We start from the raw sequence: 21,398 nt of genomic DNA, 5'->3' as shown, positions 1-21,398 counted from the left end.
TTTATACATAATTTGTGAATTGCACAACAAAGATATTAGACTTGACCTCTTCCTGCCTTTTCCCCATATATAACATTGACTTAATGAGGCACTTGAACTTTAGGTCATAGCCTACAAGTATTAAAAAAAAAAAAAAAAAAAAACATGGCTTCACAATCATTTATTACTATTATCCCTTTAGGAAGTGTATGAAAGTTTATATTTATGTCCTTTGCCTTTGAGCTTGACCATGCACTATAGTAACAGGATAGTTTGACAGGCAATTACAGTCCCCCACATGATGTAAGCTTAATGTCAAAATTTAGGTCAGAGTGACCTACCTACTTCTGATGGACAACGTGCTGCCTAGCATTGGTGAACTTGTGTACCAAGTATGATATTCCAGTGGCAAAGAGTGTGTGTAATCATATGAGATAGACATGCTAAGTACAGCAGTATGGAAAGAAAGATAGACATGTGGCAATCCTATAGCCCCAACCCAGTGGGGAACTAAATATATGGCCAGAATCAACCAAATCTAAGACAAGTAAACATTCTTTTCAACACTTTCTATGAAAGTCTGCTATTCGACTCTACTATTCAACATTTCAGATGCGACCCTAAATTCTTAAGATTGCTGATAATATTTCCAGGAATTTAACATGAAATAGCTATTTATTTTATCGATTATGCATGTAACTTTACTTTTTTTACTTAAATATTCAATTATTAAAACATGATCTTGTTGAAGAAAACAACAATTATATCAAATCCAAAATAACGTTCAGGACATCCAGATGCATTTGTAACATAACATGACAAAATACTGACTCCCCACTACACACACGAGATGAAAGTGACATATAGACATATATTTTCTGCTATATAATACACCATAGAAATATTTAATCCTAAATTCCAAGATGATGGCCATATTCTTCATACCCAGTCCCACAAATGATTTGACACTGCACAATTTAACTGAAGAGCTGTAGAAGCCCCTGAGGAATGCCCTTTGTACTCCTCAGCCTTCTTATATCCACAAAGACTCGACGACTTAAATTGATAGGTCCGGTACTTTGTAAGAAATGGCAATTATAACAGAAATCCATTTCAATTGATAGATGTCTCACAGATTAAAAGGATTGTAATACTATGTTCTTACCTTGTGCTTTCCTAGCTTCCTCTGCTTCCTTCCGTATTTCTTCTATAGCCCTTTTGTCATCCTCCTTTAGAAAGAAATAAACCATAAATGGTTGTTATTTCTCTAATTAAATTAATGTCATATATATATATATATATATATATTCCAGTATCAAAATAAACAAGGCTTGTCAGTCCAATCTATTAAGTATTTCACAGGCAATACAGCTCTCATCAAATAAATATACATGTATACAGTAACACTTCCAAAAGATGAACAAGCTTGATGTGAATTTCAATTTATTATGAAGTAAATGGAAACCCCTCAATTTGGCTCAACTGAATTACTTTAGATCTAAATTCATGATACTATGTATAACAAACTATTTCCACTTGTTCCATGAAATTTGCAATCAATATACTTCAATGTAATCACTTGTCAGTCATACCGCTCCTGTACTCCACAGGAACTATATAGTTGAGTTGTGAGACTTACCACTCCTGTACTCCACAGGAAGTATATAGTTGAGTTGTGAGACTTACCTCTCCTGTACTCCACAGGAAGTATATAGTTGAGTTGTGAGACTTACCTCTCCTGTACTCCACAGAAAACAGGCATTACACTTATCACAACCTTTGCCTGGTTCTCGGACATGCTGACAGAAATGATTGTAGTCAATCTGTAACAAACAATACAAGACATAAAGCTGACACCAAGGGAAAAAGTACTGGCATAATGTCCTCCTGTAATCGTAAACCACAGGTACTAAAATGTACAACTGTTTTGATCAGTATGCAGGATTTATGCTAATTTATAAGACAAGCTATACTTGTGTCCGTCAGCAGTCAAAACACATGATTCTAGGCACCTTAACTGGAAAAACATGTATGGATTAACATGTATTTGTCCTGGTATGGATGCAGGAACAAGCAGACTGATTGATGAAGGCACAACTTTATGGTAGCCTGTGGCGTAAGGTAGGAGATCTATATGTCCACATCAGCTGGTTTGACAAATCAACAGTAGCAATAATCAAAAGCATTCAACAAAGATTTCATAATAATTACAACAACCTTCAAGGATTGTAAGAAACAACAAGAGATCCCAGAGGGATCTTGGCACCCACCATTCAATGATCTTTATAGGTTCTATGTCAGATTGATCTTCTCTCTATTTTTCCCTTCCTTTTACTAATCTATGCAAATTGAGAAACATCCCTCCAGTACTTTTCAAACAAGGGAAATCTATATATGAAATTTGAGATTAAGCGATAATGGCTGTTTGTCGGCCATGTTGTTTTCAGGACAGATTGGTCCCAAAATGCAGTATTTTCTGAGAAATAGCGATAACAAACTTCAATTGTCAAAATCCAAGATGGCTGCCTGACGGCCATGTTGTTTTCCCACTGGTCCCAAAATGCAATATGCATAACAAGGGACCAAGGGGAACCTACATATGAAATTTGAGAAAGATCCCTTCAGTACTTTCTGAGAAATAGCGATAACAAACTTCAATGGTCAAAATCCAAGATGGCTACCTGTCAGCCATGTTGTTTTCTGATTGGTCTCAAAATGCAATATGCATAACTAGGCTCCAAGTGCTACCTACATATGAAATTTGAGAAAGATCCCTTCAGTACTTTCTGAGAAATAGCAATAACAAGAATTTTTTAATTAGTGACAGGGGAGGACAACTTAACTTACGTTTGGCTTCCGACATATGTAACACATCTTAGTGACAGGGGAGGACAACTTAACTTACGCTTGGCTTCCGACATATGTAACACATCTTAGTGACAGGGGAGGACAACTTAACTTACGCTTGGCTTCCGACATATGTAACACATCTTAGTGACAGGGGAGGACAACTTAACTTACGCTTGGCTTCCGACATATGTAACACATCTTAGTGACAGGGGAGGACAACTTAACTTACGTTTGGCTTCCGACATATGTAACACATCTTAGTGACAGGGGAGGACAACTTAACTTACGCTTGGCTTCCGACATATGTAACACATCTTAGTGACAGGGGAGGACAACTTAACTTACGTTCGGCTTCCGACATATGTAACACATCTTAGAGCCACAACGACAGGTCATCTTATTACAGCCTTCTGATTTAGTGAATTTAGCTTTACATTTGACACAGGTTCGTATCTTCGCCATGGTCATCTTTTCCTCACTGTCAACAGTAATGACATTGACATTAAACAGTAAAGTGACAACAGCATAACAAATCTATTATTAACATGAACAGTTTGGCAACTATGGGTTATTATCAACGTCATTAGCCTTATCCTCTATATATACAACTATGGGTTATTATCAACGTCATTAGCCTTATCCTCTATATATACAACTATGGGTTATTATCAACGTCATTAGCCTTATCCTCTATATATACAAGGCTGCATGTCAACAGGTTTTAGAGTCACTAGTTCTAAAAAATAATTGTCAACATATATGAATTACATATAATGTACACCAGTATCAATATTCCAGAGTCAACAAACCCTAAAATTTCAAACTGTCCTACAGTCAGGGGTCAACAAACCCTAAAATTTCAATCTGCCCTACAGTCAGGGGTCAACAAACCCTAAAATTTCAAACTGTCCTACAGTCGGGGGTTAACAAACCCTAAAATTTCATACTGTCCTACAGTCAGGGGTCAACAAACCCTAAAATTTCAATCTGCCCTACAGTCAGGGGTCAACAAACCCTAAAATTTCAAACTGTCCTACAGTCAGGGGTCAACAAACCCTAAAATTTCAATCTGCCCTACAGTCAGGGGTCAACAAACCCTAAAATTTCAAACTGTCCTACAGTCGGGGGTCAACAAACCCTAAAATTTCATACTGTCCTACAGTCAGGGGGTCAACAAACCCTAAAATTTCAAACTGTCCTAGAGTCGGGGGTCAACAAACCCTAAAATTTCCAACTGTCCTAGAGTCGGGGGTTAACAAACCCTAAAATTTCAAACTGTCCTACAGTCAGGGGTCAACAAACCCTAAAATTTCAAACTGTCCTACAGTCAGGGGTCAACAAACCCTAAAATTTCAAACTGTCCTACAGTCAGGGGTCAACAAACCCTAAAATGTCAAACTGTCCTGTCAGACAAATGCTGTTGGTTATCTAATTGTCCTGAGCAAAGAGTAACTTGTCCCCAATTGCATGTTGAAAAAAGTTTGTCAAATGGTTTTTGGTTCAACCTATATCTTGTTAATAGATTTGAATGGTGCGACTAAACTATATTGTTATGGTGTTGTGTACAGCTATCATTCACTATTTTCACTAAAAACAATTGATAATTTTAGCCTATATTAACTATCCAGTGGAATCAGTCCCGTCTATAAGAACCAACATATATTTTTTTCTGCTGTAACATTTCTAACTTTGACTTAATTGTTGAAATATTTTAAAATCTGCATTGTAAATTTGAAATGAATTAAAGAAATACAAGCAAATTTTGACTTATATCCTGTATTGTCATGTAATGAAGCATATTTTTTACTGAAATTTGTAACTTATTCTTATACATGTTTATTATCAGTAAGTCACAGATTTAAATATTGTAGTTCAAATCTTCTTACTATTATAATAATCTTTTTTTATCTTTTACAAAATTGTGCCCGTCAAAGAATAGGTTCAAATCAAATGACCAATATTTAAACATCTACAAAATCATATCATAGATTGCAGACTTATATTTGTAACTCTCTTTTTGGTCTAACTCCTCTATATATGCCAATCTTTCTTGGTTTTCAATTATACTAATTTTTCATGTGCATCCAAGTCAGAGCAAGAAACAAAAAGATCACTGTCTACACTAGTTACTTCACAAGTTACGTACAACTGTACACACAGTTTCACCCTGTCCTTAATTAGTTACACCAGTATCAATACAGTCTACATCACTGGTTACACTAGTTACTTGTCCTTAACTAGTTACACCAGTATCAATACAGTCTACATCACTAGTTACACTAGTTACTTGTCCTTAACTAGTTACACCAGTATCAATAGTCTACATCACTGTTTACACTAGTTACTCGTCCTTAACTAGTTACACCAGTATCAATAGTCTACATCACAGGTTACACTAGTTACTCGTCCTTAACTAGTTACACCAGTATCAATACAGTCTACATCACTGGTTACACTAGTTACTCGTCCTTAACTAGTTACACCAGTATCAATATAGTCTACATCACTGTTTACACTAGTTACTCGTCCTTAACTAGTTACACCAGTATCAATAGTCTACATCACTGGTTACACTAGTTACTCATCCTTAACTAGTTACACCAGTATCAATAGTCTACATCACTGTTTACACTAGTTACTCGTCCTTAACTAGTTACACCAGTATCAATAGTCCACATCACTGTTTACACTAGTTACTCGTCCTTAACTAGTTACACCAGTATCAATACAGTCTACATCACTGTTTACACTAGTTACTCATCCTTAACTAGTTACACCAGTATCAATAGTCTACATCACTGGTTACACTAGTTACTCATCCTTAACTAGTTACACCAGTATCAATAGTCCACATCACTGTTTACACTAGTTACTCATCCTTAACTAGTTACACCAGTATCAATAGTCTACATCACTGTTTACACTAGTTACTCGTCCTTAACTAGTTACACCAGTATCAATAGTCCACATCACTGTTTACACTAGTTACTCATCCTTAACTAGTTACACCAGTATCAATAGTCTACATCACTGTTTACACTAGTTACTTGTCCTTTACTAGTTACACCAGTATCAATACAGCCTACATCACTGTTTACACTAGTTACTCGTCCTTAACTAGTTACACCAGTATCAATAGTCTACATCACTGTTTACACTAGTTACTCGTCCTTAACTAGTTACACCAGTATCAATACAGTCTACATTACTGTTTACACTAGTTACTCGTCCTTAACTAGTTACACCAGTATCAATAGTCTACATCACTGTTTACACTAGTTACTCGTCCTTAACTAGTTACACCAGTATCAATAATCTACATCACTATTTACACTAGTTACTTGTCCTTAACTAGTTACACCAGTATCAATACAGTCTACATCACTGTTTACACTAGTTACTCGTCCTTAACTAGTTACACCAGTATCAATACAGTCTACATCACTTGTTATACTAGTTACTCGTCCTTAACTAGTTACACCAGTATAAATACAGTCTACATCACTGTTTACTCGTCCTTAACTAGTTACACCAGTATAAATACAGTCTACATCACTGTTTACACTAGTTAATCATCCTTAACTAGCTACACCATTATCAATAGTCTACATCACTGTTTACACTAGTTACTCGTCCTTAACTAGTTACACCAGTATCAATACAGCCTACATCACTGTTTACACTAGTTACTCGTCCTTAACTAGTTACACCGGTATCAATACAGTCTACATCACTGTTTACTCGTCCTTAACTAGTTACACCAGTATAAATACAGTCTACATCACTGTTTACACTAGTTAATCATTCTTAACTAGCAACACCAGTATCAATAGTCTACATCACTGTTTACACTAGTTACTCGTCCTTAACTAGTTACACCAGTATCAATAGTCTACATAACTGTTTACACTAGTTACTCGTCCTTAACTAGTTACACCAGTATCAATACAGTCTACATCACTGTTTACACTAGTTAATCATCCTTAACTAGCTACACCAGTATCAATAGTCTACATCACTGTTTACACTAGTTACTCGTCCTTAACTAGTTACACCAGTATCAATAGTCTACATAACTGTTTACACTAGTTACTCGTCCTTAACTAGTTACACCAGTATCAATACAGTCTACATCACTGGTTACACTAGTTACTCATCCTTAACTAGTTACACCAGTATCAATAGTCCACATCACTGGTTACACTAGTTACTCGTCCTTAACTAGTTACACCAGTATCAATACAGCCTACATCACGGTTTACACTAGTTACTCATCCTTAACTAGTTACACCAGTATCAATAGTCCACATCACTGGTTACACTAGTTACTCGTCCTTAACTAGTTACACCAGTATCAATACAGTCTACATCACTGTTTACACTAGTTACTCGTCCTTAACTAGTTACACCAGTATCAATAGTCCACATCACCGTTTACACTAGTTACTCGTCCTTAACTAGTTACACCAGTATCAATACAGTCTACATCACTGGTTACACTAGTTACTTACAACTGTACACGCAGTTTCACCTCATCCTTCTTTTCTACCTGCTCACAAGTCTTTCCAATGTGGTCAGCCCAGGGCTCCTGACAATGGCGACATGTCTCCTGCCAAAACAATTTTAATCATCACATTATTCCTTGCACAAGCATGTCATTTTTTTTTATTTAAATATTATATAAAGTTTTAAATTAATAAACTGTTTTACAGTATTTATCTATATATATAATTTGCTAACTTTGTTTTGTTATTTCAAACAATGAGTGGGAATGACATTAACTGTCATTGTGTTCTGCTTACAACAACAACAGCAGTGTGCCGTCCCTAATGTATCCAAATACAGTGGAACCTCTATAAACCGAACATGCATGGGACATGACTATTTGTTTGGTTTATAGAGGGTTCGGTTTGGAGAAGTTGATCAAAAATGACCGGTCAAATTCCGGATATAATTGGTTGGACGATGTTTTATTAGAATGCACCCGATTACAAAACGGCACGTACATACTTAGACAATTTGGATTGTCTGAATAATATGCATATTATGAAAGTTAATCAATGTATATATTGCAGAATATATAAGAAAGGCAAATGACTATTACAATAGTTTTAAACAGTATTTTCACATGTACAACTACACTTTACGATTGGCCTACATTTTGTTACATCCGGTGAAGCTTCGTCGTGTGGATGGGGCCAATAGTCCGATACAGAATATTTTACACATCAAATAATATTAAAGGGTGTGAAGATGTTTTGTTTCAATATCAATTACAATTGATCAGATGATACTGGTCGTATTTCCGACATCGCTGTTGTCTAAAAAAACATCACGGGCTTCTTCACGAAAACAACCCCTTCTGGGCCTCATTTAAATTAAATGCGAAACTCAGGCTTCTAGCTCTACTTGCATTGAGAAGATAAACGAACCAATGCGCGTCAATGAAGTGTGGCATTGTTTCATAATTGTCGTGTTGATTATACACTAGGCCTTCCGTCATAATGCCCCCTTGGGGTATATATTGGATACCTGTACAAATCACCTACGTAAGTCCCGAGACAATAAGGCTTCACACAATACCCGTCACAGTTGTTGTTTCACGGTTGACTGGCCTGACCTCGTGTCATAATCGCTCAGGTAAGGCCGGTTTTCAGAAGTAATTTTTGGTATATTTTAACAGGAACCGGACACAAAATCAGTCCGGTGTTCGGAATTTAGAGGGATCGGTATTTGGAAGTTTTTTAATACTATAATAAAGAAGGACCAATTCCGTACAATGACAATTCGTTCGGTATTCAGAGGTGTTCGGTTTTTAGAAGGTTCGGTTTTCGGAAGTTGCACTGTATCTATGTACTCATAAGTATAGAGGTGGTCAATATCACAAAGTATCGAGGTGGTCAATATCATAAAGTATAGAGGTGGTCTATAGAGGTGGTCAATATCACAAAGTATAGAGGTGGTCTATAGAGGTGGTCAATATCATAAAGTATAGAGGTGGTCAATATCATAAAGTATAGAGGTGGTCTATAGAGGTGGTCAATATGATAAAGGATAGAGGTGGTCAATATCATAAAGTATAGAGGTGGTCTATAGAAGTGGTCAATATCACAAAGTATAGAGGTGGTCTATAGAGGTGGTCAATATGATAAAGGATAGAGGTGGTCAATATCATAAAGGATAGAGGTGGTCTATAGAGGTGGTCAATATCATAAAGTATACAGGTGGTCAATATCATAAAGTATAGAGGTGGTCAATATCATAAAGTATAGGGGTGGTCTTTAGAGGTGGTCAATATCACAAAGTATAGAGGGGGTCAATATCATAAAGTATAGAGGTGGTCTTTAGAGGTGGTCAATATCATAAAGTATAGAGGTGGTCAATATCATAAAGGATAGAGGTGGTCTATAGAGGTGGTCAATATCATAAAGTATAGAGGTGGTCAATATCATAAAGTATAGAGGTGGTCAATATCACAAAGTAAAGAGATGGTCAATATCACAAAGTATAGAGGTGGTCTTTAGAGGCGGTCAATATCACAAAGTATAGAGGTGGTCTTTAGAGGTGGTCAATATCACAAAGTATAGAGGTGGTCTTTAGAGGTGGTCAATATCATAAATTATAGAGGTGGTCAATATCACAAAGTATAGAGGTGGTCTATAGAGGTGGTCAATATCACAAAGTAGAGAGGTGGTCTATAGAGGTGGTCAATATCATAAAGTATAGAGGTGGTCAATATCATAAAGTATAGAGGTGGTCTACAGAGGTGGTCAATATCACAAAGTATAGAGGTGGTCTATAGAGGTGGTCAATATCACAAAGTATAGAGGTGGTCTTTAGAGGTGGTCAATATCATAAAGTATAGAGGTGGTCTTTAGAGGTGGTCAATATCACAAAGTATAGAGGTGGTCAATATCATAAAGTATAGAGGTGGTCAATATCACAAAGTATAGAGGTGGTCAATATCATAAAGGATAGAGGTGGTCTATAGAGGTGGTCAATATCATAAAGTATAGAGGTGGTCAATATCACAAAGTATAGAGATGGTCAATATCACAAAGTATAGAGGTGGTCTTTAGAGGTGGTCAATATCACAAAGTATAGAGGTGGTCTTTAGAGGTGGTCAATATCACAAAGTATAGAGGTGGTCTATAGAGGTGGTCAATATCATAAATTATAGAGATGGCCATTATCATAAAGTATAGAGGTGGTCTTTAGAGGTGGTCAATATCACAAAGTATAGAGGTGGTAAATATCACAAAGTATAGAGGTGGTCTATAGAGGTGGTCAATATCACAAAGTAGAGAGGTGGTCTATAGAGGTGGTCAATATCATAAAGTATAGAGGTGGTCAATATCATAAAGTATAGAGGTGGTCTATAGAGGTGGTCAATATCACAAAGTATAGAGGTGGTCTATAGAGGTGGTCAATATCACAAAGTATAGAGGTGGTCAATATCATAAAGTATAGAGGTGGTCAATATCATAAAGTACATGTATAGAGGTGGTCAATATCATAAAGTATAGAGGTGGTCAATATCATAAAGTATAGGGATGGTCAATATCATAAAGTATAGAGGTGGTCAATATCATAAAGTATAGAGGTGGTCAATATCACAAAGTATAGAGGTGGTCAATATCATAAAGTATAGAGATGGTCAATATCATAAAGTATAGAGGTGGTCAATATCATAAAGTATAGAGGTGGTCTTTAGAGGTGGTCAATATCATAAAGTATAGAGGTGGTCAATATCATAAAGTATAGGGATGGTCAATATCATAAAGTATAGAGGTGGTCAATATCATAAAGTATAGAGGTGGTCAATATCACAAAGTATAGAGGTGGTCAATATCATAAAGTATAGAGATGGTCAATATCATAAAGTATAGAGGTGGTCAATATCATAAAGTATAGAGGTGGTCAATATCACAAAGTATAGAGATGGTCAATATCATAAAGGATAGAGGTGGTCTTTAGAGGTGGTCAATATCATAAAGTATAGAGGTGGTCAATATCATAAAGGATAGAGGTGGTCTATATCATAAAGGATAGAGGTGGTCATTATCATAAAGAATAAAGTATAGAGGTGGTCAATATCATAAAGGATAGAGGTGGTCTATAGAGGTGGTCATTATCATAAAGGATAGAGGTGGTCAATATCACAAAGTATAGAGGTGGTCTATAGAGGTGGTCAATATCACAAAGTATAGAGATGGTCTTTAGAGGTGGTCAATATCATAAAGTATAGAGGTGGTCAATATCATAAAGTACAGACTGAGATGGTCAATATCACAAAGTATAGAGGTGGTCAATATCACAAAGGATAGAGGTGGTCATTATCATAAAGAATAAAGTATAGAGGTGGTCAATATCATAAAGGATAGAGGTGGTCTATAGAGGTGGTCATTATCATAAAGGATAGAGGTGGTCAATATCACAAAGTATAGAGGTGGTCTATAGAGGTGGTCAATATCACAAAGTATAGAGATGGTCTTTAGAGGTGGTCAATATCATAAAGTATAGAGGTGGTCAATATCATAAAGTACAGACTGAGATGGTCAATATCACAAAGTATAGAGGTGGTCAATATCACAAAGGATAGAGGTGGTCTACAGAGGTGGTGAATATCACAAAGTATAGAGGTGGTCAATATCATAAAGGATAGAAGTGGTCAATATCATAAAGGAAAAGCATTTCTGCTCAAAATGTTGAATTCCTAGAATTTATACTACAAATATGATATTTTACTGACCTTCCTACAAGCTGGATTGGCACACTGAAACACTGGGTAGCCTGGGTCTAACACAGCAGCAAAATCACACTGAGGACACCTGTAATCATAGCCATTGTAATCAACCATGTGTTACTCTACTTTAGACACCTGTAATCATAGCCATTGTAATCATAGCCATTGTAATCAACCATGTGTTACTCTACTTTAGACATCTGTAATCATAGCCATTGTAATCAACCATTTGTTACACTACTGTAGACACCTGTAATCATAGCCATTGTAATCAACCATGTGTTACTCTACTTTAGACACCTGTAATCATAGCCATTGTAATCAACCATGTGTTACACTACTTTAGACACCTGTAATCATAGCCATTGTAATCAACCATGTGTTACACTACTGTAGACACCTGTAATCATAGCCATTGTAATCAACCATGTGTTACACTACTGTAGACACCTGAAATCATAGCCATTGTAATCAACCATGTGTTACACTACTGTAGACACCTGTAATCATAGCCATTGTAATCAACCATGTGTTACACTACTGTAGACATCTGTAATCATAGCCATTGTAATCAACCATGTGTTACTCTACTGTAGACACCTGTAATCATAGCCATTGTAATCAACCATGTGTTACACTACTGTAGACACCTGAAATCATAGCCATTGTAATCAACCATGTGTTACACTACTGTAGACACCTGTAATCATAGCCATTGTAATCAACCATTTGTTTCTCTACTTTAGACACCTGTAATCATAGCCATTGTAATCAACCATGTGTTACTCTACTGTAGACACCTGTAATCATAGCCATTGTAATCAACCATTTGCTACTCTACTTTAGACACCTGTAATCATAGCCATTGTAATCATAGCCATTGTAATCAACCATGTGTTACTCTACTAAATACACCTGTAATCATAGCCATTGTAATCAACCATGTGTTTCTCTACTTTAGACACCTGTAATCATAGCCATTGTAATCATAGCCATTGTAATAAAACATGTGTTACATTATTTTAGACACCTGTAATCATAGCCATTGTAATCATAGCCATTGTAATCAACCATGTGTTACTCTACTTTAGACATCTGTAATCATAGCCATTGTAATCAACCATGTGTTACATTATTTTAGACACCTGTAATCATAGCCATTGTAATCATAGCCATTGTAATCAACCATGTGTTACACTACTTTAGACATCTGTAATCATAGCCATTGTAATCAACCATGTGTTACACTACTTTAGACATCTGTAATCATAGCCATTGTAATCAACCATGTGTTACATTATTTTAGACACCTGTAATCATAGCCATTGTAATCAACCATTTGTTACACTACTGTAGACACCTGTAATCATAGCCATTGTAATCATGTGTTACTCTACTTTTGACTATAACGACAAAATCTATAATCATAGTTTGATTATACCAAGAATACATCAGCATTCTGAAGGTAGATTTTTATATTATATACCTGACAAGGTCGGCAAGGTCAGCCAGGTTGAGGTTCTCTTCCTGAACACGGTCTTCATACTTGCTCAAAATATTGCTAGGAAGAGCTTTATTTAATTGAGCTGTAAAAACATTATTATCATAATTATCAAGAGATAAATCTTTGACTCAGGTATTTAAACAAGAGGCCCAGAGAGCCTGAATTGCTCACCTAGATAATTCAGTAATTATGGAAAAATAATCTAATCTAACTCTTTCAGTACCGTTGTTGAATATATATAGTGAACATAAAAATGTGCTCCCTCTTTCCCGTTGTTGACTATAGTCACATAACTTCAAGGTCCCTCTTCCCTGCTGACGACCTAGTCGACAGGCTAAGCTGACGTTATTTAAATGTTGATTTGTTAAAACCGCATCTGAATGACATTTTGGTTGATAAATTCGTGTTCATTTCGTTACTTCGTTATTTAGTAAGTTGGTTACTTTTTTCTACTAGAGTAATAGGTATTTTCTCAAGAGGTTGTTAATGTAAACAAAATGGCAGCTTGCTACATACATTTTCATTTTTGATATCAGTGTCTACGAGTTTTCATAGTGGTTAATGCGACATATATATCTAATTTTGTTAAATATTTCTAGATAATGTCAAAAAATAACACTTACCTTAATGTTTCTATATGAAAAAACAACACATCAAAAATGCACATGTAGTCTGCCATTTTGTTTAAACTTCTGAGGGCGAGCCTAATAACTACTTCCAGTAGAGAATCCGGAGAGAACACAAAGTACAGAAAGAGTTAAGTTAAACCACGGCAGGTATTTAAAATATTTTCCTACTTTCGAACTGTCTCTCCCAACAATGGTTGAAAGTACATGTGGACCAAATCCTGTTATTCTTGAAAAATAGAAAGGTTTTTAAATTGTTTTTGGCTATATATTTAGCCTTTTAGACCCCTTTTGTCCCACATCAAGAGGGCTACATCCTTCGTTCATACAATATTAGATTTAATTTGGCTAATTATGCTCCAAACCAAATTTCATCAAAATCCAAACAGGCATTCAAGACTATTAGGTATTTGAAGATTTACCTAAATTCTCATACTGGGCCCCACTTGGCTGTCCCCAGGGGAACTGCACCCTCCATTTATACAAAGTTTGATCTCATTTGCCAAATAATACTCCAAACCAAATTTCAAGACAAAAAGGGATTTAAAGGATTTAAAGGATTTAACACAATTCCCCTATTGGGCCTATCCCCCGGCCCCAGGAGAGCCACACCCTCTGTTTATACAATGTTTGATCTCCTTTGCCCAATAATGACCCAGGCCAAATTTCACCAAAATACATTCAGTTGTTCAAGACTAGTAAGGATTTAAAGGATTAACTTCAATTTCTCCTATAGGACCCCGGCCCGCCAATCCAGCCCCACCCTTGGTTTATACAATATTTGGTCTCCTATGCCAAATAATGCTCCAGATCAAATTTCATCAAAATCTAAACAGGCATTCAGGACTAGTAGGTATTTAAAGGATTTACCTAAATTTCTATTTGGCCCCATCCAGCCGGCCCCAGGGGAGCTGCACCTTCCATTTATACAAAGTTTGATCTGATTTGCCAATTGATGCTCCAAACCAAATTTCATCAATATTCATTCTGGCATTCAAGACTAATGGATTTAAATGATTTAACAATTCCCCTATTGTGCCCCACCCCCCGGCCCCAGGGGAGCCACACCCACTGTTTATGAAACATTTGATCTCCTTTGCCCAATAATGCTCCAGACCAAATTTCATCAAATCCATTTCGGCGTTCAGGAATAGTGGGGGATTTAAAGGAAATGTTGACAGACGACGGACGCTGTACCATGGCATAACCTCACCTGCCCTTTGGGCCAGATGAGCTAATGAATATAAATCATTTATGATGAAACTATGCATATAATACATATCTGGAATGAAAATACTAATCTTTTATAAAATATTTATGTGATATATATTTTGATCCAAAAGGAGTATTAATATTGAAACATTTCTTATAAGCTTCACAAATCATGCTACCTTTGTCATCAGAGTTCAATTAGTGGTACATCCTAAATACTCCAGGGGACATTTTCCCTCTCTATACCCTGCTGTAGATTTATTCTTACCAATCAAACTTACATCAAATATCACAGTACATAGATCGTTAGAGTACTTACCAACAGGATACGAGGCATCACAACCCTCCGTCATACATTTTAGGTCAGCCTACAACAGTCATAGTGTATCTGAAAGTTTGGTCATTTGTAACACCTTGCATTTTTCAAAATGACTGTCACCTTGGATTTCAGACTGACTAAAAAAATAACAAGACTTGGCCAGGACAATCCCATTATCATTTTAGGAAAATTAGAGCTGAATCGCACTGGTGGAACTTTGAAAATGTGTTGTTAAAGAAAACTATGATTGCACAATTGGGTTTCAAAATTGCCACCATAGCTGCCATGTCAAATTTTTACGAGGTCGAAAAATAACAACAATTTTTCAGCTTCCCTTCCTTATATCCCCTCTAATTTCCAGCTTAATGGCACCAGTGGAACTGGATATTTTGAAGAAGTTTAAAATGTGTGTTTAATTTTAGGGGAGCCACACCCACTGTTTACAAAACTTTGAATCTTCTTTGCCCAATAACACTTCCGACCAAATTTGATCTAAATCCATTCAGTTGCTAAAGACTAGTCATGATTTAAAAGAAAGTTTGAAGGATGTTCAATAGACAACAGATGCAAGTATGCTAAGTTGTAATGGGTTCAAAGTTAAAAATTTCATCCAATCATATATATATTCAAACATTTTAATTTAGACAACGTTATAATGTGGTGTTTTCAAATTTTGGCATTTTAATACCTTGCGCCAAATATATGTATCCACAGTCAAAATATCCAATTTATAATAACACATAAGCATACTGTTGTAGTAGAAATATTCATACACAGAGAAAGAAACATCTTATTGTATGGAGATCAATACGGTTCAACAAAAGACAACGAAAAGCTTAATGGCCCAACAACATCTAGGGAAATGCATAAAGGGTTTAACAGAGTATAAGCTTCATCAGCCAAATTGAAAAGAGAATTTACCATATCACAAAGAAACACCTGCACTGACCACATGACCATAGTAACAGTGGATGAATAATGAAAAGACTGATAGCATAAAAAGATGATTTACCTTTCCAGCACCAAACACTGCCTCCTTTGCATATCGTTGTAGACAGTCCTCACAGAAAAGGTGCCCTTCATAACACTGTATCATGTTTTCAAATGGCACTTCACCGTAACAGCAACCACACTCAATCAGCTGTCCACTTTCCTCATATTCTGTCTCATTTAACATCAGCGCCAGCTGGTGGTCTGCTTCCTGTAACACATAAATCTATTCTCAATAAGAGGCCCAGAAGACCTGCATTACTCACCTGGATATTTCAGTAATCATAGCAAAATACTCTAATTTAAAACTTTATCCCCTATATAGCTATTTGACCCTACACCTCCAGCCCCAGGTGAGCAACACTAACTGTTTATACAATGTTGGAACTCCATTGCCCAATAATGCTCCAGACAAAATTTCATCAAAATTCACTGAATCACTCAGGACTAGTAGTGATTTAAAGGAATTACCTCTATTTTCCCTATTAGGCCGATCAAGCCGCTCTGGCCCCACAGCAGTCACTCCCTCTATTTATATAAAATTGATTCTCCTTTACTCAATTATGTTCCACAACAAAGCTCATCAAAGTCTATGGAGGCATTGAGGACTAGTACCGATTTTTAATGCTGACGGACAACAGGCGCTGCACTATAATACAAGCTCACCAGTTCTTCAGACCAGGTGAGCTAAAAACTAGCCCAGTCACATCTCTGTAGGACTAATTAATTGTCTTAAAAAGTTCACCCTATCCTCCCTATCCTATGAGTATGCACAAAGCAATATGACTGGATGTAAAATGTGACCAGAGATTAAGTTTGACAAAAAGTTTTTTGTGACTAGCTATTTTGTCAGAATAGGTGTTAGGAGTAACTAGGTGCTTTGAGTGAGATTTCTTGTGACAAAATGTTTTGCATGACAAGTTGCTACAATTAACTGGATATTTAGTCTGAGTAGATGTTAAGAGTGCTAACTTTAAATGTTACCCTCGGTAATAGTGACGAAGAATTTATTGTGTGACAATTGAAAAATGTTAAATGTGACTGGATCAGACTATAAGTTGAGGGTCAGTGTGGTATATCAAATATACATCATACATCATACACTGTATGTCATACACTGTATATCATACACCATATATACATTGTATATCATACACCGATATCATACACCATATATACACTGTATATCATACACCATATATCATACACTGTATGTCATACACCGTATATACACTGTATATCATACACCATATATCATACACTGTATATCGTACACCATATATCATACACCATATATCATACACCGTATATCATACATTGTATATCATACACCATAAATACACCATATATCATACACCGTATATCATACACTGTATGTCATATGCCATATATCATACACCATATATACACTGTATATCATACACCGATATCATACACCATATATCATACACCAATATCATACACCGTATATCATTCACCATATATCATACACCATATATCATACACCATATCATACACCATATATCATACACTGTATATCATACACCATATATACACTGTATATCATACACCATATATCATACACTGTATATCATACACCATATATACACTGTATATCATACACCATATATCATTCACCATATATACACCGTATATCATACACCATATATCATACACCATATATCATACACCATATATCATACACCATATATACACTGTATATCATACACCATATATCATACACTGTATATCATACACCATATATACACTGTATATCATACACCATATATCATTCACCATATATACACCGTATATCATACACCATATATCATTCACCATATATCATACACCATATGTCATACACCATATATCATACACCGTATATCATACACCGTATATCATTCACCATATATCATACACCGTATATCATACACTGTATATCATACACTGTATATCATACACCATATATCATACACCATATATCATACACTGTATATCATACACCGTATATCATACACCATATATCATACACCATATATCATACACTGTATATCATACACCGTATATCATACACCATCTATCATACACCAATATCATACACCATGTATCATACACCATCTATCATACACTGTATATCATACACCATATATACACCGTATATCATACACCATATATCATACACTGTATATCATACACCATATATCATACACTGTATATCATACACCATATATCATACACTTTATATCATACACTGTATATCATACACCATATATCATACACCGTATGTCATACACCATATATCATACACCATATATACACCGTATATCATACACTGTATATCATACACCGTATATCATACACCATATATCATACACTGTATGTCATACACCGTATATCATACACTGATATCTTACACTGATATCATACACCATATATCATACACCATGCATCATACACCATGTATCATACACCATATATCATACACCGTATATCATACACCAATATCATACTCTGTATATCATACACCATATATCGTACACCATATATCATACACCGTATATCATACACCATATATCATACACCATATATCGTACACCATATATCGTACACCATATATCATACACCGTATATCATACACCATATATCATACACCATATAACATACACCGTATATCATACACCATATATCATACACCATATATCATACACCAATATCATACACCATATATCATACACCATATAACATACACCATATATCATACAACAATATCATACACCATATATCATACACCAATATCATACACCATATAACATACACCATATATCATACACCAATATCATACACCATATAACATACACCATATATCATACACCAGTATCATACACCATATATCATACACTGTATATCATACACCATATATCATACACCATATAACATACACCATATATCATACACCAATATCATACACCATATATCATACATCCTTGTCATACACCATATATCATACACCAATATCATACACCGTATATCATACACCATATATCATTCACCGTATATCATACACCGATATCATACACCATATATACACCATATATCATTCACCGTATATCATACACCGATATCATACACCATATATCATACATGTACACTGCACTGAAGTTTTGCTCTCACCTCAAATTCGTCCAACTGTTTTCTTTTGATGAAGTCGATTTCACTTTGAAGGTATGGATCGAGACCAACTAAAGCTGGAGGTGAAGTCCTGCGCCAGTTCTTCAGCATTTTTACTGTAAATGGATGCTCCTTACCATCTGAAAAAAAAAAATAATAGTCCGAGAACATTAATACTTGTATTTGTAGCCAATATTGTTTGATTTGGATTGTGTATGACTGGTGATATTGAATAGGAAAATCAAATGTATGGATCGCTTAAAATGAAGGTCAAATTATTATTTCATCTGTGATTACATTCTATCCCCTGTTGGTATTTTCATATTCAGTTCAGTGTATGTACGTACCTATGTGATGTTTATACTTACTGAGAGAGACAGTGATGTTTATACGTACTGAGAGAGACAGTGATGTTTATACGTACTGAGAGAGACAGTGATGTTTATACTTACTGAGAGAGACAGTGATGTTTATACTTACTGAGAGAGACGGTGATGTTTATACTTACTGAGAGAGACGGTGATGTTTATACGTACTGAGAGAGACGGTGATGTTTATACTTACTGAGAGAGACAGTGATGTTAATACTTACTGAGAGAGACAGTGATGTTTATACTTACTGAGAGAGACAGTGATGTTTATACTTACTGAGAGAGACAGTGATGTTTATACTTACTGAGAGAGACGGTGATGTTTATACTTACTGAGAGAGACGGTGATGTTTATACTTACTGAGAGAGACAGTGATGTTTATACTTACTGAGAGAGACAGTGATGTTTATACTTACTGAGAGGGACGTTGATGTTTATACTTACTGAGAGAGATGGTGATGTTTATACTTACTGAGAGAGACAGTGATGTTTATACTTACTGAGAGAGACAGTGATGTTTATACGTACTGAGAGAGACGGTGATGTTTATACTTACTGAGAGAGACAGTGATGTTTATACTTACTGAGAGAGACAGTGATGTTAATACTTACTGAGAGAGACAGTGATGTTTATACTTACTGAGAGAGACAGTGATGTTTATACTTACTGAGAGAGACAGTGATGTTTATACTTACTGAGAGAGACGGTGATGTTTATACTTACTGAGAGAGACAGTGATGTTTATACTTACTGAGAGAGACAGTGATGTTTATACTTACTGAGAGGGACGTTGATGTTTATACTTACTGAGAGATGGTGATGTTTATACTTACTGAGAGAGACAGTGATGTTTATACGTACTGAGAGAGACGGTGATGTTTATACTTACTGAGAGAGACGGTGATGTTTATACTTACTGAGAGAGACAGTGATGTTTATACTTACTGAGAGAGACAGTGATGTTAATACTTACTGAGAGAGACAGTGATGTTTATACTTACTGAGAGAGACAGTGATGTTTATACTTACTGAGAGAGACAGTGATGTTTATACTTACTGAGAGAGACAGTGATGTTTATACTTACTGAGAGAGACGGTGATGTTTATACTTACTGAGAGAGACAGTGATGTTTATACTTACTGAGAGAGACAGTGATGTTTATACTTACTGAGAGGGACGTTGATGTTTATACTTACTGAGAGAGACAGTGATGTTTATACTTACTGAGAGAGACAGTGATGTTTATACGTACTGAGAGAGACGGTGATGTTTATACTTACTGAGAGAGACGGTGATGTTTATACTTACTGAGAGAGACAGTGATGTTTATACTTACTGAGAGAGACGGTGATGTTTATACTTACTGAGAGAGACAGTGATGTTTATACTTACTGAGAGAGACGGTGATGTTTATACTTACTGAGAGAGACAGTGATGTTAATACTTACTGAGAGAGACAGTGATGTTTATACTTACTGAGAGAGACAGTGATGTTTATACTTACTGAGAGAGACAGTGATGTTTATACTTACTGAGAGAGACGGTGATGTTTATACTTACTGAGAGAGACAGTGATGTTAATACTTACTGAGAGAGACAGTGATGTTTATACTTACTGAGAGAGACAGTG

The 21,398-nt window shown here is 35.7% G+C and overlaps 1 protein-coding gene across 2 annotated transcripts in view; it reads right to left on the bottom strand.

The window, feature by feature from the left end:
* The window catches only part of LOC117323354 (mucin-5AC-like), a 54,646-nt gene that overhangs the window by 2,121 nt on the left and 31,127 nt on the right, over positions 1–21,398 (bottom strand). For both annotated transcript variants that reach the window (XM_033878532.1, XM_033878539.1), the window contains 9 exons: positions 19,398–19,534; positions 16,249–16,437; positions 15,237–15,285; positions 13,062–13,161; positions 11,582–11,660; positions 7,341–7,438; positions 3,175–3,307; positions 1,713–1,802; positions 1,145–1,208 (listed from right to left, as the gene is read on the bottom strand). In XM_033878532.1, the coding sequence (XP_033734423.1) occupies positions 1,145–1,208; positions 1,713–1,802; positions 3,175–3,307; positions 7,341–7,438; positions 11,582–11,660; positions 13,062–13,161; positions 15,237–15,285; positions 16,249–16,437; positions 19,398–19,534 (939 nt within the window). The remainder of the gene's footprint in view (positions 1–1,144; positions 1,209–1,712; positions 1,803–3,174; positions 3,308–7,340; positions 7,439–11,581; positions 11,661–13,061; positions 13,162–15,236; positions 15,286–16,248; positions 16,438–19,397; positions 19,535–21,398) is intronic.

This window comes from Pecten maximus, chromosome 1, assembly GCF_902652985.1.
Source record: "Pecten maximus chromosome 1, xPecMax1.1, whole genome shotgun sequence".
NCBI lineage: Eukaryota > Metazoa > Mollusca > Bivalvia > Pectinida > Pectinidae > Pecten > Pecten maximus.
The sequence above is the reverse complement of the archived record's forward strand: the minus strand, read 5'-3'. Positions and strand labels throughout refer to the sequence as shown.